At 44.7% G+C, this 22617-nt stretch overlaps 1 protein-coding gene across 2 annotated transcripts in view; it reads left to right on the top strand.

Annotated features, from left to right (window-relative positions):
• The window catches only part of ESYT2 (extended synaptotagmin 2), a 71927-nt gene extending 49950 nt beyond the window's left edge, over nt 1-21977 (top strand). The window contains exons 11-23 of one of the 2 annotated variants that reach the window (XM_065883830.1): nt 839-887; nt 1955-2044; nt 2466-2561; nt 7893-7955; nt 12869-12943; nt 14115-14201; nt 15828-15977; nt 17200-17588; nt 18735-18833; nt 20222-20353; nt 21322-21427; nt 21794-21843; nt 21932-21977. In XM_065883830.1, the coding sequence (XP_065739902.1) occupies nt 839-887; nt 1955-2044; nt 2466-2561; nt 7893-7955; nt 12869-12943; nt 14115-14201; nt 15828-15977; nt 17200-17588; nt 18735-18833; nt 20222-20353; nt 21322-21427; nt 21794-21843; nt 21932-21977 (1432 nt within the window). The remainder of the gene's footprint in view (nt 1-838; nt 888-1954; nt 2045-2465; nt 2562-7892; nt 7956-12868; nt 12944-14114; nt 14202-15827; nt 15978-17199; nt 17589-18734; nt 18834-20221; nt 20354-21321; nt 21428-21793; nt 21844-21931) is intronic. The other variant, XM_065883831.1, reaches the window with a different exon arrangement.
• The last annotated feature ends 640 nt before the right edge of the window (nt 21978-22617 follow it).

Genomic DNA, 22617 nt, shown 5'->3' with positions numbered 1-22617 from the left:
GATGACATTGGACAGGTCTGGCTTCATCAAGAATGGGCTGTGTGTTAGGCTGTGACCTCAGAATTCATTCATGAGACAGTTTAATGAGGAGCAACCAAAAGATTTCAAGCAAGGCAGTGAACAGATCAGACCTGCATTCCAGTAAAGCCACTGTTAGGTTATCAGGGATTGAGAGTGGGGACTGGCCGGCCTTCAGGAGGCTGTTGGGATAGATCAGGAGAGAGATGTCAGGTCTGACCTGGGGCAGAGCTCGGGGGCAGAGAGGAGGGGTGGCTGCAGAAGAAGGGGGTGTCACTGTCCCGTCCTGGTCGTCTCTGGCTTGGGGGGCCGGCTGCATGCTCCCAGCAGTGCAGGATTATTGGGGGAAATGCAACGGGCTGTCGGGGACATGCCGAGTATGAGGCAGAGGCCTCTGCGGCCACAGAGACGCTGGTCAGAGCTGAGGAGCGAGTCTGGGGAGGCAGTCAAGGCCTAACTGAGCGCGCAGGTGGCTGAGCCAGAGCGATGGGCAGCAGCTCGGAGGGCATGCCAGGCCCAGGGCGGAATATGCCTGCACATTTGGGGTGCGTGTGAGCAGCTCCGTGTGGGGAAGACCAGCCCTCCCAGCTCTGACCGCAGCTGTGCCTCGCCAAGTGTTCCTACCTCCCCGCTCTTCCCTACCTCGCTTCACTCTCATGGGTGGAAGCTTGGGGAAGCTTTTGGAAGGAGTCTGTTTCTTGACAAACTAGCCTTTTGTTGCATTTCTGGAGTACCTTTTCATAGACTAATGCTTAAGGTTGTTTCAGTTGTAAGAAGTGTGTTTCTATGTTCTAAAGTTGTTGTATTGTTATCTCTATAGTCTTATGCTTGATCTTATTGAAGTTGAAAAGGAGCGCCTTTTAGATGAAGTAAGTTTCCTTTGAGTACTGTTCTATTTCATGAGTGTTGCCACCGCCACCTGATGGTCTGAGAACTTAACATCTGCTCACAGACGTTGAGGACTTAGGCCTTCTAGTAACAGCAAAGTGAAAAGAAGTCAGCACCTACCAGACACTCGAAATTCCTGAGGATCCAAACACACACCAACTTTGTTTCAGGCAGGCACGCTCTCCTTCGGAGTCAGGGCAGAATCTGGGAGAAACTCCCCAATAACAGGCATTTTAAAGATAGTTGGAGTTCACAGCAGAGCTGGCACAGTGCCGTTGGTGAGAAATTGTCCCATGAAAGATACCCACAAATACAGTGTGAATTGACAGCAGCAGACGTACTTCAAGCAAGATATTGCTATCAGAATAAAAAGGATAAAAAAGGAAGTTTGTGGTGGCTTCTAAAAGATGGGTAAGATTTGGATAAGTAAAGCGTAATTAACCAAATCACTGCTGAGATCTGCTTTCAAAGTAACATGTTTCCCTTCCCATGCACGCCAGCACACACTCAACAGGTATCTGCAGGTTATCATGTTGTGTGCCAGGTGCTGTGTGCAGTGACGGGCAGAGCAGACAAAGCCCTGCACTCGGGGCAGTCTCTTCTTAATACTGAGTGTTTGGGGCCCATCCTCGATTAATTGCTTTGTGGCTTTTAAGCTGAAACAAGTGTATACTAATTATTAGTATATAGTGATGAGGAAAAACAGACCTGTTAATGTGTCTGATATTGAAATTCAGACTTGGGATCAATGTTATATTCTCTCTTGGCCCATAAATTCTATGGAAGTCCATACGTAAAAGCCCGACAGTGTTGGGTGGTATAAGAGGACATTTGAGTCCTTGAGTGTGAATTGGGGGTGGAATTGGGAGTCAGTGAGTTAAGACACGCAAAGCGGCCACTGCTGTCGGTGTCTGGGGCCAGCAGCCGGTTCTCAGGCCTGGAGCTAAAGGTGGCAGGACTCAGGCCTTCTGCGTTTGTGGAGACTGTTCAACAGTTTGCGTGTCTGATCCAGGAGGACTTTGGCTGAACTGTCTTGCTTTCTCTGCAGTGGTTCACCCTGGACGAGGTCCTCAGAGGAAAGCTGCATTTGAAACTGGAGTGGCTCACGCTCATGCCAGACGCTTCAAACCTTGAGAAGGTGCTGGATGGGGTCCCATGACAGCCTGCACTCCTGATCGCTAAGATTAGTACCTTTAAACTGTGCTGCTGCTCACTTAAAAAAAATACAGCAATCATTTTGACTCCTGTGCTGTAAATCACTACAGTAGTACCAGGGATAAATTAGAGATAATGGAGTTTACAGGTCATTCTCACCTGTTTTATGAGATCTTTAAATTTTGTGCTTGGTTATTGTATAGGGATTTGAAGAGCCACAGGTGACCCGAGTGCTTCGTTTGATTGATCTGAATAGAATCTTATGTTCATTCTCTCTGTATTGCATATATCAGATGCTTATTTCTCCACTTTTCTTATTTTCTTGAGGATTATAGACATAATCAGGAAGAAATAGTCAGGAACCTTGGAAACCCACCTACTGAAGCTTTTTCCTTTCCTTGTAGGTGCTGACAGACATCAGAGCTGACAAAGATCAAGCCAATGACGGGCTGTCCTCCTCGCTGCTCGTCTTGTACTTGGACTCAGCCAGGAACCTCCCGGTAGGTGCCTCCGAGAGAGCCCACTGGGTGCTTGTTTCCTGGCAGTGGATCCTGCTGTGTTCAGCCGCGCCCACGCCGTGTCCCCATTCTTGTTGCTGTGTTTTCACTTCAGTCCAAGAGAGCAGCAGTGGAGAGGGATATGTGTACATTTCCTCCATGAGTGTAATTTTATGTTTACATCTTATTGGTTTATCCAGGATGGTCAGAATTATCTTACGTGTTTTAAGAAGAAATCTCCAGTACATAGGAAAAGAATACACCTAGTAGTTAGAGAAGAAGATTTTCTGTAGAGAATCACTAATTATTAAAATGTAGTACCTAAAGATGAAAATTATATCCCTTTGGCATCATCCTGGAAGTGGCACAGCAGGGTGACGGGGCAGCGTTGGGTGATCCCCTGCACACACGGCTTCTGGCCCAGAGCAGTGCCTCTCCTCGTGGGCGTCAGAGTCATTTCACTCTTAGAAAAACTGTAGAGAACAGTTTTTATAGACAACGACTAGAAGCGTGGAGAAGGGTCGATCAAGCCCTGGTGTGATGCTCGCCTCCACAATGAGGCTAGTGTGCTCGTGATCAGTGTTTATCGTTTTGATAATGTTTTTTTTTGCTTGGTTTTCTTTTTGTTTTTGTTTTGCGGTACGCGGGCCTCTCACTGTTGTGGCCTCTCCCGTTGCGGAGACAGGCTCCGGACGTGTGGGCCCAGCGGCCATGGCTCATGGGCCCAGCCGCTCCGCGGCATGTGGGATCTTCCCAGACCGGAGCACGAACCCATGTCCCCTGCATCGGCAGGCGGACTCTCAACCACTGCGCCACCAGGGAAGCCCTGATAATGTGTTTTGAGTGCCTATTCACTTGTTCAATAGATGGCCTTCCTTGTTCCATTTCACTGTTGGAGGCCAGTTTTGTTGAAAGAAAGACAGCTACCTCCAGATGAAAGGTGTTTCCTCCTGAAATGATACTGGTTCCAGGTCACCCAAGTGCACCTGTAGACAGTCCCCCAGGGTGTGTCCTTGATGCGGGTGGACGTCTGGGCATCTCACCTCACTGTGATCGCACCATGCTGTTCCTTTACCTCGTGAAATGCACACCCTGATTCTGTTTAGCACCTCTCAAGGGTTTAAAATTGTGCATTACTTGGGCTTTGTTCACAAGCAGAGTCAATGTATTTTGGGCATCTCTATGTTTTATTTAAAGTTTTTAACGATTAAAATCTGATCATGTATTTTTTTCATATTGGGAAGATGTAACAATTGTGTGTATAAATGTATATAATTGTACTCTTTCTTTCAGTGAAGGTTTAACCTTTCTGCAGAATTACTTGTACGGTAGAACTTTTTGCTTTTAACCACAATAATGTTTTAAAGTCTTTCATAATGCCTGATGGAAGTGAATTTGTTATGTATTTTAGGATATAGAGCAAAGTGGTGGGGAATTGGCCTCTCTTTAGAACTGTATGTTTTGTCACATTAAATTAAAATTGAATAACGTCATGTAAGCAAAAGACAGAAAAGTGATTGTACAACCTTCTGTTAAAAGGGCACTTTGTGCATGAAGGTATGCTCTGGCCGTCAAAGGCAAAGGATCTTTACAAAACCGCTGCCCGGTTGGGCCTGTCTCCACGGGAGTGCGTGCCGTCTCCTGCGTTTCTGCGTGATTCTTTGACTCTGCCTGTTGCATCCTGGTTATTAGTGCTCTTGTGCCTTCATTGACCACAATCCACCATTCTTTGCTTTCTTCTCCCATTTCCATTTTCCCAAGAGTATCTACGAGGGAAACTTTGGGTGTGGCTACTTAAAAGAGAGGCGAGCGTCGGGACTAGTGTTTTGTGAAAATACTGCCTCAGTCTGTAGAGCACTATTTGTGAGTTCTCAGTGTTCTTCCTTCCTTCTGTTTGGTGGAGACTGCTAGAATGTGGACTGGAACTTCAATGCCATCTGCTCAGTGGTGGAATGATGTGCATGCTTTTCCAGTTTCTTGCATGATTTCAGTTACTGGGCATGTTTCTTTCGTGCTTGTTTTGTGAAACGTAACACTGCTGTAACTAATGTTGGTGACTGCATCTGATACCGAGGTGGACAAACCCCATGAGCCATGGAGGAGCCTTGGGCTCTGACGCTGCTCCTGGCCCTTAAAAAATTAAAAAAAAAAAAAAAAAATCATCTGAGGAAAATGTAGTGAAGCCATAATGATTAAAATGGATTTTCTTACGGTTCATCTCAATGTGAGATGTAAATATTTCTTTGCAAGCTTTCAAAAAACTTCCTTAAATCTACTTTCTCCTCCTGACCAAACACAAGTGTCAGAGCTTCGCTTTCCACGAAGTCCCCCGTGGCCTTGGGGACAGTCAGTGAAGACAGAAACTCACTGCTGCTCTGAAAACGCGCCTTCTCCCTCCCCATTTAACCAGAGCTCCTAGGGTGCAAAAACATGTTGAGTTTATGATTCACTTCTTTTAAGGAACTTAAAGAATTTCCTGGGGTGGATAATTGAGCATTTCTGCCTTTATCTGGGAAGCTGATTTTCATCTCATATGTTTCCCTGAGGCCTTGCTCTGGTGCCTTGATTCCTGGCATTCTTCTTGGTCCTTTTAGCAGTTATTTTCACTTGCTTTGGGGTCAGAGAAAGCCACCGATGGCTTAGTCATTAGTCTAGAAACTAATTATTGATTTAATTCAATAACTAGTGAGATTCTTAAAGTTCATTTGTTTCATTTTAATTTGTTATTTCTATTTCCGCATGCATTCTCAGTTTATTTTTATTTAAAAAATAAAAAAGAAGGGGGAGAGCAAAACTGAAAGAATAGGCATTATTGACCCACTTTATAGGTGAGGACAGTCAAGCCCCTGAAGAGTGGGTGAGCTGCTGTTGCGTCTCCTCACATCCCCTGCCCACCTGCTGGGAGGTCAGAATGAGGGCAGTCATGCATATCAGCAGCTGTTTTCTGTCATTTCCAGGTGTTTCCTAGTGGAAATCTGTGTTGTAAGCTGCTGTAAATGACAGTCTTGCTCAGCTGCATGAGTTAGTGTTTTCTGTAACTGCTGCTTTTAAAGGAAATATTTCTGAACTTGTGTCAGGATTTTTTAAATTGCTTTGTAATATTTAGCTAAGACGTGGCTGGGTTATCCAAACTAACTTTCCTCCCACATTACCAAAACCACATGCTCTGCTTGATGATTCAGGTGTAGGAATCGGCAAAATGTCCTACAAAATAAATTCGAATAGATTGATCACTTTTCTCCCCTTTGATTGTCAGTGTGAAGTGAGATCAGTTGTCAGTTGTCCCTAAAGGCTGAGCCTGTTGCTATTTCCAGTAGAGGTTTTGGGCTGCTGCCAGCCCGTCGCTCTCTTACCTTTTGCTGCTCAAAACTCTCTTCATGTTCAGCCTCACCAGTGCATTTCCACCAGTGGTCCTGTCTGGAAGCCTCAGCACAGCAGGACTTTCTCCCAAGCTGGGAACGGCCTCTTTATCCTGTGGCCTTAGCACTCGGGCCTCCTCCTTTTGGCCAGAGGAACAAGAGGGTGATTTCTGACCCCCGGAGGCCAGCTTCAGACCCTGAGGCCTCCGTGACCACATGCATTTCCCAAGTACTTTCCAAGGGCTCTGCGTGCACAACTCATTGAGTCTCAGGCTGGCAGGATCCTTTCTCAGATGAGGCACTGAGATTAGAGACCCAGGGTTGCCACTAGCAAGCCGCAGAGCCAGGATCTGAGCACCGCTGTGTGACCCAGAGCCCACGTTTTCCACCCTCCTGTCTGGTCCATCCGTGTATAAAGTGAATTTGTTACCACTTCATTAAGTTTGTAAGTTCATAGTGCTGTATATGGAGTTTATCTGAGGGGAGTGGTGTTTGCACTAATGTCCACTTTATACATAAAAACGTTGGCTGTATAACATGGAAACCCTTGGGCGTGATGCTTCTCGGTGCTCTGTGAAAGTGATTTTAGCTCTCAGTTTAAAAAAGTGCAGGTTACTGTTAACTGCCCCCGCTTACGGTGAGCAGCCCAAGCGTGGACGGTGCAGTGATGTCTGGAGGCGCCACGCTGGGCCCTCACCAAGTGCAGCTTCCCACGCCCATGCTCACAGGCTCCTCTTGCACCCCTGACACCCACCATGGCTTCTCTCTTTGTTTCACTTCACTTGATGCACTTTGAATAACCTGTGCACAGAACAGGTCACATCCTTGCAAAGTTAGCTACAGGAGAGTTTCCTTGATGCCCGCAGATGGTCCGTCCTCACAGCTCAGGGCAGCAGTTCCCAGCCCGGCCCCACCCTCTAGGGGCATCTGCTGGGGCTGGTGTTTCAGGCTGCTTCATAAAGAATAGAATTCAATTTGAAGTTAATTACAACTCAAGTGATCAAGTGATCACTCGATGAAGTGATCAAGTTTTTCATCTTAAATGTTAATCCTCAAAGGATCTTGCAAAACAACTCAGTCTTGCCCTTTTGAGGGCAAGAAAGTAATGAGTTTTTAAAAATGAATAAAAGTAGGACATAAAACCTGTAATAATAGAACTTTAAAGCGAGGAGGAACTTTTTTTTTTTTTTTTTTTGCGATACGCGGGCCTCTCACTGTTGTGGCCTCTCCCGTTGTGGAGCACAGGCTCCGGACGTGCAGGCTCAGCGGCCATGGCTCACGGGCCCAGCCGCTCTGCGGCATGTGGGATCTTCCCAGACCGGGACACAAACCCGCGTCCCCTGCATCGGCAGGCAGACTCTCAACCACTGCGCCACCAGGGAAGCCCGAGGAGGAACTTTTGAGGTGATCTAATCAGCCTCTGCATTTTGTGCTTGGAAAAGAATGGGGGACGAAATAGATCGGGTCCCATCTCTGCTGTGGTTTTCCACTAGAAGGTAAAGTTCAGAAGGAGGAAAAGTAGGGTTTGGTGTTATAGAATATGATTTGGTTTGAGAGCAGTTGGGGCGTCTGTGGCCCATTCATTTGTACTTTAGGTAAAACCTTTAGGTTAATAATGGTTGATATTTTAGGGGTTCAAGCAAAGGATAGTAAATAGAACCCTTTCCTCAAGTTTCACTCTTGGATTTTTCAAATCCCAAAGACAGGAGGGGTGGGGGAGTAAAAGAACAGTAATCATAGAAGGTAAGGAAATATGTTTTGATATTTATAAAGGTTTAGTCTAAGATAAAATCTTGGGCAATAAGAATACTTTTACAAATGATTTATACTGTTTCTTTGTTTAATTCTTGGTGGTTTTTGTTTAAAGATTTTTTGTTGTTGTTTTCGTAAATTTTCATGTCATTAACCTTAACATAAACTCCTCATTGCATGTTTTATTAACCCTTGGTGTATTCATTTTCTTCTGACTTGAAAGAGTAACCCATTAGAATTTAACCCTGATGTCTTGAAGAAGGCTGCAATTCAGAAAGCTTTAAAGGTAAACTAATAGTTTTCCCTTCGAAAGTTAATTAAAACATATTGAAAGAGATGATGCTCTAACCTTTATCGGTTTATTGACAAATTCTTCCCAAAGTAATAGAGTAGTTACTTGTTTAGTTGCGGAGAACCTATTTTTGTTGTCAAAGAATTAGTAGTTAGAAGAATTTAAGTCGATTTTGACGATAAACTTTACAAAAGACCAATATGGTAAATTAGACTTTTGTCCTGTTGGCCTTAGGCAGCAGTATCTAAGGTGGTTTTAAATCATCTGTACTTTAATTGGATTTGAATTTGTGAAAATGGTGAAGTAAAGTTCTGTTTAAAATCTTAACCAGTTTTTAGATTATGATTAAAACGTATGCCCTGTGACTTTCCATTAAAAAATCACCTCTTCCAATATGCTGAGTCAGGGCTGTCTCTGAGTCAGTGACCTCATGGCTTTTGGTGCTGCTAGTTTGGGTGAAAGATCTTTTAAGAAGCTTTAAATCTCATTAAATGAGGTATATTAAAAACTAAGCTCCACTCCTGAAAACGACATGAGCATGTATTTTCTGGCTAAATTGTTAAAGGTTTTCTATGGCTTACAAATGTTTTATTATTTTTTTCTAATTTCTTTGAGCATGTAAACTTAAATATTTTGGGAGGTGAGGGGTTAAATGTAGTTGCTTTAAGAAAATTCTATCCAAAGGAATCAGGAATGGTTTTTAATCAGTTTCATCCAGCAGAATAAGTTAAATTTCAAAAGTGAAGAAGACTAGCATTCTGCTTTGATGCAGCATTTAGTAAGCCCTTAACCCCACCCCACACTGAGGAGGTGAGGTGGCCTACTCCTTTGGAGTACTAGTTAGTTAGCAGAGTAGTCGAAATACCTGTTCAGATAGAAAGCCCAGAGATAAACCCACGCATATATGGTCACCTTATTTTTGATAAAGGAGGGAGGAATATACAGTGGAGAAAAGAAAGACAGCCTCTTCAATAAGTGGTGCTGGGGAACCTGGACAGCTGCATGTAAAAGAATGAAATTAGAACACTCCCTAACACCATACACAAAAATAAACTCAGAATGGGTTAAAGACCTAAATGTAAGGCCAGACACTAAAAAACTCTTAGAGGAAAACATAGGCAGGACACTCTATGACATAAATCACAGCAAGATCCTTTTTGACCCATGTCCTAGAGAAATGGAAATAAAAACAAAAATAAACAAATGGGACCTAATGAAACTTCAAAGCTTTTGCACAGCAAAGGAAACCATAAACAAGACGAAAAGACAGCCCTCAGAATGGGAGAAAATATTTGCAAATATTTGCAAATGAAGCAACTGACAAAGGATTAATCTCCAAAATTTACAAGCATGAGCAAAATTTACAAGCATGAACTCAATATCAAAAAAACAAACGACTCAATCCAGAAATGGGCAAAAGACCTAAATAGACATTTCTCCAAAGAAGATACACAGATTGCCAACAAACACATGAAAGGATGCTCAACATCACTAATCATTAGAGAAATGCAAATCAAAACTACAATGAGGTATCACCTCACACCAGTCAGAATGGCCATCATCAAAAAATCTACAAGCAATAAATGCTGGAGAGGGTGTGGAGAAAAGGGAACCCTCTTGCACTGTTGGTGGGAATGTAAATTATTACAGCCACTCTGGAGAACAGTATGGAGGTTCCTTAAAAAACGAAAAATAGAACTACCAATAGGACCCAGCAATCCCACTACTGGGCATATACCCTGAGAAAACCATAATTCAAAAAGAGTCGTGTACCACAATGTTCATTGCAGCTCTATTTACAATAGCCAGGACATGGAAGCAACCCAAGTGTCCATTGACAGATGAATGGATAAAGAAGATGTGGCACATATATACAATGGAATATTACTCAGCCATAAAAAGAAACGTAATTGAGTTGCTTGTAGTGGGGTGGATGGACCTAGAGACTGTCATACAGAGTGAAGTAAGTCAGAAAGAGAAAAATAAATACCGTATGCTAACACATATATGGAATCTATAAAGCAAACAAACAAAAAGGTTCTGAAGAACCTAGGGGCAAGACAGGGATAAAGACGCAGCTGTAGAGAATGGACCTGAAGACACGGGGAGGGGGATGGGTAAGCTGGGACGAAGTGAGAGAGTGGCACGGACTTATATATACTACCAAATGTAAAATAGATAGCTAGTGGGAAGCAGCCGCATAGCACAGGGAGATCAGCTCGGTGCTTTGTGACCACCTAGATGGGTGGGATAGGGAGGGTGGGAGGGAGACGCAAGAGGGAGGGGATATGGGGATATATGTATACATATAGCTGATTCATTTTGTTATAAAGCAGAAACTAACACACCATTGTAAAACAATTATTCTCCAATAAAGATGTTTAAAAAAAAAAAAACCTGACCCTCACCAAAACACTGGGAGGAATCATATCCATAGCCTTCGCTCACCATCTCTTTAATAACTGAAGATTATTGACCCACAGAGCGTGATGGTTAGAATGAAGGCTCTCCAGTTAGGCTAGACTGTCTGGGCTTGAATCCCAGCACAACTGCTCGTCAGTGGGACCTGCAGCAGGCTGCTGAGTCCTCCCTGGTTTGTTACTCAGAGTGGTAGTGATACTCTTCTCTGTGGGAGTGTTGAGTACATTAACTAAATACATGCATGTAAAAGTGCCCAGTGAGCATAATATATATTTTTAATTGCTATTCTATTATTTAAGCCTAACAGCTGACTTCTGGAAATGATATTATGCCCATTTTATAGATATGAAAACTGAGGTTCAAATAAATACGTAAATCTCAGTAATCAAGTGGTAAAAAGCTAAGATTTAAATTCAACACAGTCTGACTTAAACGCTTATATTTTCATTATACCTTGTGTGTCTTACTTGTGCTCATGCATTTTGAATATTGCGTCCTGATAGAAAACTTAGTCACTGATTTAACCTTATTTCATAGAATCCAAAACATCATCCATTTTAGGATGCAGGTTTCGCATCCACGGGTTCAGCCAACCGAGGATCGAAAATATCCTGAAAAAATCTACAGATAAAGTTCCAAACAGCAGCATTACATTGTGTTTGCAACTATTTACATAGCATTTACACTTTATTAGGTATTATGTGTAATCTGGAGATGACTTAAATTATATGGAGGATGACACCAGGTCATTTTATAGATGGGATTTGAGCATCCTCGGATTTTGGTATCCTGGGGGGTCTTGGAACCAACCTCCCACAGATGCTGAGGGACGACTGTACACCATTATTTTATGTACTGCTAGGAAAGAAAGTAAGGTGCCAGTTAAGGTTTGATAGTCTTTATTTTATACTTACTGAAAGAATTTTTAGACTTAGGATAAACATAGATTTTTATCATGTCACATGCACACACAAAAGGAAAATATAAGCAAAATAAATTGATGAAGGCAGTGATAACTACCACTCCACTGTAATCTGCCCAAAAACAGGCGCTTAAAGTCATCAATTGTAAGTTTCATTTTGTTTTCAGTGATGTTAGAAAGTTTAAAAGGCGGGGAGGAGGGTATATTGAAACTGATGAGCTACAGTAAACCTCTAGGAATGAATGGCTACTTTTTCAGAGATTAAGTAAGTGTATTAGTTAAACTCAGCTTCTGTATCAAAGACTCAAGAGTAGCAGTAGCTTAAGTAAAGACAAGTTTATTTCCCTTGAATGTCGCAGAATTCTGGCCCGTGGCTTCGCAGTGCTCAATGCCTCCAGCCAGAAGTGGGGCACAGCAAAGGCCAGACCTCCCCAGACTGTTACAGGGCCACACCTGACTACAAGGGAGATTCGGAAATAGAATCTGTGTCACAGAGGATTTGTGTGCTCAGCTGTGACGCTAGGACTCATGTTAAGGGAAGAAGGAGAAATGGATTTGGGGGGAAATTAGTATTCTCCCACTGTAGTCTATAGCCTTGGATTTTTTTAACAGTGTTTATTTCATTTTGCAGAATTCATTCACATCAAAAAGATGAACCAGAAACTAGATTATCGCAGTAGGTTTGGGCTAGTAATATTTTATTCCAATAGTCATGAATTTGACGCCTCTGTCATCGTTGCAGTGTTGAGGATTGACTCTAAAATTATTTAACTTAAAAACGTTTTGTGACCTTCTAATGAATTTCCACTAACACAAATATTTAACAGCATCTTCTTGTGGGGCTAAGTTATAAATAAACCTCATGTCCCATATATGTTGCATTTTACTATGTATTCTTCTATCAGCTGTCTCTGCTAAAGTATGCTTCTTACCATTTTTTCTTATTCCTGAATTTTTCTCATTGCATTTGTATCTGCTTAAATGCAATTTAGATTGACGTTTATTCTTCCGTCAAAATTACTTAGCAGCTGGTAAGCAAGGTTCGATAATCTGATAGGTACATGTTTGAACAGAAGATACTAAATTAAAAACGTGAAAATGTGCCTCTGACACTTTATTATTTTTACAATTCCAACCAGAAGACTGTTCTGAATGACACACTCTCACATTTGTCCTTCCTGTGCTTTTCTGTTTCCATTTGTTGCACTTTATTCATTTTGTTACCCTAGTAAAATAAGTTTTGAGAGCTGGAATTAACAGTAAAGATTTTCAGAAGATTCCGTTTTTCCAAAGTTGCTTGCTTTAAAAAATAAAAGACCTTAACGTTTTAAAATTGTTTGCAAATACAAGTTTTCTTGATTTATTTTATGTAGATACAATTATGGCTTTGGGGTGTGTTAGCAATTAATTGTTTTCCAGTTAAATTGTGCCTAGATACTCCCTGTAACTGAAGTATCAGAAGTAAATAGAAATGACTGTTAATATAAGCCAATAATCCCATTTTTAGTGATCCCCATTTCAAGATGTGTTTATTGATTTTTATCTGTTTTTTGTTTTTGGATAGTCAGGGAAGAAAATAAACAGCAACCCAAATCCTCTTGTCCAAATGTCAGTTGGTCACAAGGCCCAGGAGAGCAAGGTAAGGCACCGGCAGTCTGACTGGGGCACTTCCCTGTGACCGCGCTGTCACTGTCACCAGTTGGGGGTGGCGCAGGCATCAAGACCATTGATTTATGAGTCTTTCTTTTGTTTTCTCAAATCAGTTGTTTGATAACCAGCTACTTAATTTGGTATCAAATATATTCATTTAAAAGTAACATTAAAAAGTGACACGAATATGTTAATTATGCTTTTGCTTGATTTCATGGGTAGATGACATGGGACAAATTCTAAGTTTCCTTTGAATGTCCTATTAATATTTTGTTTAAAAGACAACCAGCAGTGCACAGGAAGTCCCCTACATACGAACGAGTTTCTTTCTGAGAGTGAGTTCGTAAGTCCAATTTGTTCGTTAAGTCCCACAGAGTTGGCCTAGGTACCCAACTAACACAATCGGCTATATAGTACTGTACTGTAATAGGTTTATAATACTCTTCACACAAATAATACATAAAAAACAAACACACAAAATAAAGAAAACATTTTTAATCTTACAGTACAGTACCTTGAAAAGTACAGTAGTCCAGTCCAACAGCTGGCATCCAGGGGCTGGCATCGAGGGAACAGGCGAGGAGAGTGACCGACTTGGAGGAGGGAAAGGAGGGATCGTCAGCAACAGGAGCCAGAGGGCAGGCTGCAGTTTCCCTCCGCCTGACGTGCACGGCACAGGCTCTGGTTCCTCTCTGGAACCGGATACACATTTGCGTCTTTGAAAGTTCACAGCTTGAAGGTTCATATGTAGGGGACTTGTTCAACAAATATGATTCTGTTCAAAAACTGAGAGAGGGCATTGCTGTTGCTGTAATATGTGCTACTTTCAGGAAACATTTCAGGAATTCCTCCCTTTTATTAACTGCTAACCATTCATCTAAGAAACTTCCTGACGTGCAGCAGTCCGCCGGCCTGGGGAGGTCGTGGAGTGAGGACCACACATGCAGATGGCGCATTGTCATGGGGCCTGGGACCCAGGCTGGGAGCTGCTGGCAGCTCATCCGCTGACACGCTCCGGACCTTCCACAGTTAACTCTTGATAGGACAGCCCAGAGGATGGGTGTCATCCGTAGCTGCCAAGTGCGATACTCGATAAACACAGTGTGGTAGTGCTTTGCCACAGCAAATATCCCAGAGCTGATTTTGGATATTTCTTTCAGATTCGGTACAAAACCAATGAACCTGTGTGGGAGGAAAACTTCACTTTCTTTGTTCACAATCCCAAGCGCCAGGAGCTCGAGGTGGAGGTAAGTGATTTGCATATTTACGGGGTTGTGTTTGTATCTCTGCGTCACATAGTCAACACAGGGAGAACCGCCATCGTGGGCCCACCAGATGTGTTCATGCCCTAGGTGTCGGGCGGGGGGCTGTCAGTTTTTAATTTTCAATTTTTGACTGACTGTTACTGGCATCCAGAGGTGCAGTGGGTGTTGGTGTTCACATGTTGGCACCACTGTCAGCCCTGCTGGACGTGCTTATTCTAGTCGCTTCCGTGTGGATACCTCAGGGTACTGCTCGTAATGACACTTCCCTTCCTGTTCCTTCCCCGCTGCCAGCCCGGCCTCGGTGTCAGTGGACACCTTTGCCTCCTTCCAGATCCTAAGGGCAAAGCCTTTGTGTTTCACTTCCTTATACTCCTCCTGCCGGTTTGCTGAGAGTTTTTGTAATGAATGGGTGTTGAATATTGTCAGAGACTTTTCTACAAGTATTGAGATGATCACGTGATTTTCCTTTTTAAGTTTGTAAATATGGTGAAATGCGGTGTTGACTTTTAAATCTTAAATCTTGCAAACATTTACTGGTTTTCAAGATCTAACATGAGAAAACCTTGCAAACAAACCTTTATTTGGACATAACCCCACTTGTGATGTAGTATCCTTTTTATTTGTTCCATTTAATTTGCTAAACTTTTAAGAATTTTTGCATCATAAGTGAACAATAGAGGTATGTTGTGCAACACAGAGAACTAGAGCCGTTGTTTTGTAACGACTTTAAACGGAGTACAGCCTATGAAGTTAGCGGGTCACTTCTATGTACTTGAGACTAGTATAATATTATAAACTGTACTTCAATTAAAAACATAAGGTGGGATAACCTTTAAAACAAAGAATTTTTGCACTCCTCTTAAAATAATCTATAGTATCTGGACCTTGGATTTAAAAAAAGAATTTTTAACGTTCTGTAAACTTAGTTATTTCATTAAAAAATGCTTTTGCGGTTACAGTTTAAACAATAAGCAATCAGGCTGTTCGGTTTTTACGTGTAGTTAACTTACTTGATCATTGCTGTAGAGCCAATGAAACCACCAAAGTTCTTACCCCTTTTGGTTAAACTACCTGTATCTCAGCAACCTAACAGGAGTGGTTCCTGTTGCAGAGGCAAAGCTGAAGGTTATTATTCAGGAGCCAGAAATTGTCATGCAGTTAAAGCAGATATTGTACATTTTGAGTAGAAGTCTTAAAATAAACTTAGAAATGGGTCTTCTCCATGAACAAGTGTCACCACTAGAACTTGGCACACCACTAGGCATGTGTTTTGTCACCGTTTTCACAGGACTGAAGACATTTCCTTCTCATCTTCAGATTTGTGTGGACTGCTGCCTCTCAGCTCAGGGTCCTCGTAATGGATTCCTCGAACGGGGTTTTCTCTTTTTCGTGCTCATTATGACTATGTGATTGGGAGATGACCGGCCCTGTGACATGGCTACACTGTAGCATCACTATTTGCAATGTTTTGAGTCTCCCTGACGGGGTTTCCTACTGCGTTGTACATGGCGACAGGATGTAGAAGGAGGTGGCCGAAGATGGGGTTTGGGGCCTTCCTGCGTGTTCTGTCTCCATCCCCAGCGTTGAGCGCTCTGTCGTGTTTGGCAGGTGAAAGATGAGCAGCACCAGTGTTGCCTGGGGAACCTGAGGATCCCTCTCAGCCAGCTGCTCGCCTGCGAGGACATGACCCTGAACCAGCGGTTCCAGCTCAGTAACTCAGGCCCCAACAGCTCGCTGAAGATGAAGCTCGCCCTCAGGGTACTGCTGTCTCCAGAGCGCAGCTGGGGGAAGGGTCCTGGGTGGGCAGTGCCCGTGGTGCTCACGGTGCTGGGTGCGGGGCAGGGATGACAGGGACATGCTTTACGGGGAGTGTGAGTTTTCACATTGCTGCTGGCTGTGTAGCTCAGGGGAGAGATGACCAGGGCTTGGACTCCGACACCAACAGCAGCAGAGTTTCCAGGTTGCTTGAGCAAGCCCGGAATTGTTCCTTGGGCTTTCACATGAATCCCACCAGCCTTTTTTTTTTTTTAATCCTTTTGTCCAGAAAGTATTGCTATCTGGATCAATAAAGTTTTCTGCTAATGTTAAATTTTCAAAGGTCATTCAGAAAAAAGAATTTAAAAAAACTCTGCAAGACAGTAGAGATTACAGGAAAAACATTGTCCCAAATAGACGATGATTCATTTGTAAGTACCTAAGGAAATGCTGAAAATAAAACTGGCAAACATACGGGAAAATGCTAAAACTCTCTAATTTTTAAAATGCAAATTAAAATGCAGAACCAACTTTTTTTTAAAGTAAAACAAAGTCTGTGGAAGGTGTGATGGAAACGGCCTCCTTGTGCCTGGTCACAGCCTTTCCAGAAGGGACTTCAGTGTCTTCAGCTGTAAACCACAGAGCCCTTTCTCTGGAAACCTGACTCCTGGTAATAACACAGAACTGGGGGTGTTGGCTGCAGCTTTACTTGGTAAAAGCGGGAAGAAGCTTCAGGCCGTCGGGATGACCCCCAATGCAGGGTGTAGACTGCTCAGGGACATGTGCACGCTCAGAGCTAATGTGAAAGGAAGCAAAGCAGGGAGGTGTTGCTCCCATGTCAACCCTAGGGGTCTGGCAGCCTCGCCCTTCCCCGGTCGCTGGTGGAGACGGTAGGATAAGGGTCAGTGTAGGATGGGGTTTGTGGCTCGGGCTCTGCCACTGTCAAGCTGTCACCACTGTGCAGAAGAGTGGACAGGAGGAGGCCGGAGAGAGATGCACAGAAGTGTGGCTGGCACCACGCGGTGCTGTGATGGTTACCCGCATGTGCCTTTTTCTACACTTCCTGTAATATGGTAGGATAGCTGAACAGAGAGGCTAGATTGTTTTTCATGTTTTGTGCCAAGCTTTAAAGAAACGTTTGCAAATGAGTATCTCTAAAGCTGTTCATGTATGAGGCTGTTACCAGTGTCACCCGTTTTAATTTTGTATCTATTTTCACCTCAAGGTACTCCACCTTGAAAAGCAAGAAAGGTCTCCAGACCACCAGCACTCAGCTCAAGTAAAGCGACCCTCGGTTTCCAAGGAAGGGAGAAAAATATCTGTCAGATCTCAGATGTCTGCATCGCCAGGCACTGGTGACAGCAGCACAGCCCCATCCACGCCGGTCATGGGGGGCTGCGATAATAAGCCAGGTGTGGAAGAGAGAGCCCAGCCCACAGAGGCCAGCCCGCAGGGTCCGCGGGACCTGGGCAGAAGCTCCTCCAGCCTCCAGGCCGGCAGCACCGGCTCCCCCAGCCACGTCTCTGTCAAGGAGCCCACCCCAAGCATCGCCTCAGACATCTCGCTGCCCGTCGCCACACAGGAGCTGCGACAGAGGCTGCGGCAGCTTGAGAAGTAACTAGACGCCCCTTGCTCTTGCTGAATTGGCTCTTGACCCGCGGGCTGCAGGGAGGGAACGCGGTCCTAAGCCAAACAGCTTTCAGGCAGTGTGGCCCTTCCGCTCACCGAGCCTTTGGCTTTCAAAGTAAACCTGCCATTTTCCAGGGCCTAGTATTTGGCTTATTTAAAGCTTAGGAACAGTGAGGGGATCCTCAGACCAGGAAGGCAGAGTCTAAAGCTGACCTGACGCGGAAAGGCTTGGCGGAAGCTGGACACGTTTGTCACGTGAGAACAGGTCCTGCTCTTTCATGCTTGACCCCTACCCATTTCACCACCCAGCGGGTTTGTCTGTCTGTGGATGTTTGTGTGGATTTCTCACTTATGCCCCGTGAGTCATGGGCGTGTCCGTGGTTTCCTTAGATAAGGACAAAGTCTGCAGTTACCCTAACGTGAGCCTTTTCCCCTCAGCAGGGGGAGTGGATTGCTCTTTGGGGCGGTCTCCTCTTTGCTGCCCTGCGGTGTGCTGAGCACGGAGCAGAGGCCGAGGTGTGGAGCCTGTGGCCCGGGGCTCAGCCGGGGCAGGCAGCCGTAACCCATGCGCAGAGCAGCTCTGCTCGTGGCTGCAATTTCAGGAGAAAGGAAGCAGTCCTGTCTCTCCCTTGCTCTAGAAAGAAATAGAATTTTAAATAAGAAAACAGTTTTTCCCAGGAGCTAAATTTGGGGAGAAACCGAGAAGATCTCGGAGCTGAGTCAGAGCCGTCATTGGTTGTCCTGGAGCTGGTGCCTCAGCCTGAGATGGGGATGGAGGGGAGGGGGTGTGACCTCATCAGACGACCCGTGAGGTGCACAGCAAGGGGCTCTGAGAAAGGAGCGCAGATTTGGGCAGTTCTAGGGTAGACGTAGCTTCAGAAACTCTGAAGAGTGGATGCTTGTAAGGAGAGGCCTGTGTCTTGTTTTCACTTTGGGCCACATGGTTGTCAGCAGTTGGGTTATAGTGAACCCTCGGAGGAAATATGAATCCAGCTGGTCCGTTCATACCCAGAAGTTCAGACTAGGTTCATGTTCATGGGTGCTTTGCTTCCCGCTTTCTGAGTGAATGAACGTGCTCACAGCCGCTGTGCTGTCTGAGGAGTGCTCTCACTCTCGGCTTTGTTTCCTCAGTGGGACGACCCTGGGACAGTCCCCGCTGGGGCAGATCCAGCTGACCGTCCGGCACAGCTCGCAGAGGAACAAGCTGGTGGTGGTCGTGCACTCCTGCAGGTGAGCCGGGCTCTCGGCTCTCGCGTCACGGACAGCAGTTTGTTTCATTTACAGACGAGAGCAAGTAGGCGATACTGCAGTTAGATACCGTAGTCCTGGTTTTCAGGTTCTTAACCTTGTTTCATAACATTTCCTGTTACTAACCATTTTGGTTGCTTTGTAACACTCCCTTAAACTGCCATACTGCAGTTCATAAAACATTCCCTGTGGTTGAACGTTTACAACATGATAATAAGCATAGTTTTCTTTTAGTGAAGTGTCTTTTGGGGATTCAATTTCCAGGAGTGGATTTATAACAGTTCAGAGAATTCAGGCAAGTCTGTGGGATAGTGACAGGAATAGCTGTAGTTGTTCGGGAAGAGCCCACGAGCTCTTTTCCCCACAAGCAGGACGGTTTGTACCGGTTCGGTAAACGTAATGTGATGTGACGGTGTTGCTTCAGTTTGTGTTTGATGACTGATGATGGTGTGGCGCTGATTATTTTCCTTTATGTGACTTGATTGTCTCACTAGTAGCTGTGATGGAGATATGTGGTAGAAATATTTGGATGTTATAAAAAGGCGTGGAAACAGGAAAGTAAAATTAGTAACACTTAGAAACATGATTATATAAATGTCGAGTTCACTTCACTACCTATTTATTGAGCACCGTCTATGTTTCTGCTGCCGAGATAATTACTATGTGAGATTCCGGAGCAGCAGTCTGATTCAGAGGACTCTCCCTCGTGGGCTTTCGGTCCATCAACAAGTGAACAATTGGAAGTGGTTGCAGGGACAGCTGACCCTTGAACAGCGTGGGTTTGAGCGGCATGGCTCCACCTACACGAGGAGCTTTTCAGTAGTAAATGCCACCACCCTACACGATTTGCAGTTGGTTGACTCCAAGGATGCGGAACCACATATGCGGAGGGTTGGAGCCCTTAACCTCCACGTGGTTCAAGGGTCGGCTGTAATTAAATACTAGCATGTTTGGCCCAGTTGTCCGAGGACGAGAGCAGCGTGAAGCTGCGTGAAGGAGGTGGGCCTGCATCTGTGAAGCGTTCGGGTGGACGAAGGGCAGAGGGTGGGGTCCATGGCCTGAGCAGGAGCCGGGGAGGGGTCTCCCGCGAGGCTGGCCGCGTCCCCTCACTGGGAGGGGATAGTGAAGCAGTGTGGAAAGGTGATTCTCTGCGGGTCAGAACATCCCCCAAACCCTGGGCGCAGGAAATGGGGCAGAGGCCACCTCTGCAGAGCCGCTGACCAAAGTGCGCATGGGAAGGAGGCAGTCACGGGATGCAAGTAAAACCAGGTAGTAAGTTCCAGTGCGGTGCTCCTTAGATAGATGAGGTATCTAGGTATCTAATCTTAGGTAGATTCTAATACCGAGCATTCTCTGGTCTGTGTTATAAGAAATCTCATTGCCTTCTCTGAAGACGGCTCTGATCCCTACGTCCGCCTGTATTTGTTACCGGACAAGAGGAGGTCAGGAAGGAGAAAAACACACGTGTCAAAGAAAACGCTGAACCCCGTGTTTGATCAGAGGTACGCGTCCACTCAGTGGGGTAGACAGTTGTGTTCACCACTCAAGGAAGGCCTGGTGGTGCCTTGGAATGATGGAGGCATTTACACCAGTGAGAGCATGAGTGAAAAACGCCTCCCGAAGAGCGGTCATAAACTTGTTAACATAAATAAATAAATAGGCATTTGAGCATCACATCGTGAATCCTCAGGCCACACTCCACCAGCCTTGGCCTGTGCACATGTGGAGAAATAGTAAGTCGAATGGTGTTGATATCCATTAACTCAGTTACTAGTCACTTAATCATGGTTTCTCACCAGTGACTTTATTTATGCAGAGATGAGAAACCGATGGGCAGGCACCCGGTCCTGGTGTGGGTGTCTGGCTCAGCCGCAGCCTCTAAGAGTTCCTGCAAACCTGGGGTTCAGGCTGCTCGCTCTTGGGAAGGCCGTCCATGTCCACGTGTCCCCGCGTCCCCACGAGGCCCCCGACCTTGTCCTCTGCTTTGCCAGCTTCGCTTCTGGAGGCTTTTGTTCTGCAGCATCCGGTTTCAGCCTCCAGAAGGTGCCTGCAGATCCCCTCCTCTGTGAGGCTGCTTCTCGGACACCCCACTTCTGTTCACTTGCAGGCTTGGAGCTCACCCTCTTTGGGGGAGCGGACTGGTGGGCCCCCCAGTGTGTCGCACACCATGGCCCACGTTTTACACTGGGAGTCAGGTGTTGTGTCCACACGGGGCAGCCACAGGGTCAGCCTTTCGCATGTTTAGGATTCCAGTCTCCTCTTATGTTTGGAGAATAATGGAAAAATAAAAAACTTTGAGTCTTCCTGAAGGGCCAGGTCCAAACATCTAGCAGGAGAGATCAGTTTTATAATAAAAAATGAACATCACATTTGGAATGGTCTCATAAGCAGCAATGTCATTTTTTAGTTACGGTAAAACAGAGCAAAATTATGGAGAAATTTAAGGATGATCCTCTGTTTTCCACTTCAGCTTTGATTTCAGTGTCTCGTTGCCGGACGTGCAGAGGAGAACCTTGGATGTGGCCGTGAAGAACAGCGGTGGCTTCCTGTCCAAAGACAAAGGGCTTCTCGGCAAAGTAAGTTCGGAAAAAAAAAAAAATCCTACGCTTTGTAAAAATTAAACACTTAACCCAGAGTACTCTTTTTAGACTAGATTTATGTACGTGGATAAACCACGTCAGCTAAGCTGCTGTGAGTGGTTTGTGAGCCGGTATCAATGTGAATTATCCCCCCTGGTACTTTGTGATAACTTCCTGTCAAGACTGTTGGATACAGGAAGGGCCTCTTGGGTATAATTGACCGTATAGGTCATGGGTGGATCATAAGGGTAGAAAAGTTGAAAAGTGAGAGGCTGAAAATGAGGGAGAGTGTGTTGCCAGAGAAGATCGGAAGCGATGGTGAGAGGCCTGAAACCCACTGTTGCAGGCCTTTTCTCACCACAGGTCCTGGTCGGTCTGGCATCTGAAGAACTCGCCAAAGGCTGGACCCAGTGGTGAGTGCCCCCCAACAGACAGACACAGAGCCCCGTGCGTCCAATCAGGAGCGCTTCCCCTGTGACCGTGTGTCTTCCTGTGTCTCAGGTACGACCTCACGGAGGATGGGACGAGGCCCCACGTGGTGACGTAGGCTGCGCTGGCCGAGGAGCCCCCGCTGTATCCGCCAGCCCCGTGCCGACACGCAGCCTACACAGACGCACCCATGCTCTTTTTATAATTTCATGTACTTGGTTACTTGTCCCTTAGTGGTTACTTGTCCCTTAGTGGTTTTATAAAACATTGACGTTTTAGACGTATTTGGCCATTATTAGCATTAAGTTTTGTATGTTTAATTTCCTCTAGTATTTGACCAGTTTTTTCGGCGTGCATAGGATAGTGGTCAACCGTTGTGTGCATAAAGCTGTATGTCAGTTGTCTCTCCTAGGAAGCCGATATATGGTTGTGCTTTTTTATTGCTTTGTTTTGTATATCACTGAGGTGCACTATGCTGTGTAAATAGACTATTTTTTATAATCTCTACATGCTGGTTTGAATTCAGAAGAAAATGGATCAAGGAAATATATATATTTTTTTCTTCTAAAACTTATTAAATTCTTATGACAAATAACCGTTTTTGTCTCTGCAGGAAAAAGCTCTCAGTGACCTATTTTTTGGTGTTTCTTTTTAAAAAGAAAAGCTGAAAGATTAGTAAATATTAGTATATTTCTGCCCATTATGAATGATGAAAGAATGTATTCAAAGTATTTACACTTTCATAAATATAAAGATGT

The sequence above is a fragment of the Phocoena phocoena genome, chromosome 9 (genome assembly GCF_963924675.1).
Source record: "Phocoena phocoena chromosome 9, mPhoPho1.1, whole genome shotgun sequence".
Lineage (NCBI taxonomy): Eukaryota > Metazoa > Chordata > Mammalia > Artiodactyla > Phocoenidae > Phocoena > Phocoena phocoena.
The sequence above is the reverse complement of the archived record's forward strand: the minus strand, read 5'-3'. Positions and strand labels throughout refer to the sequence as shown.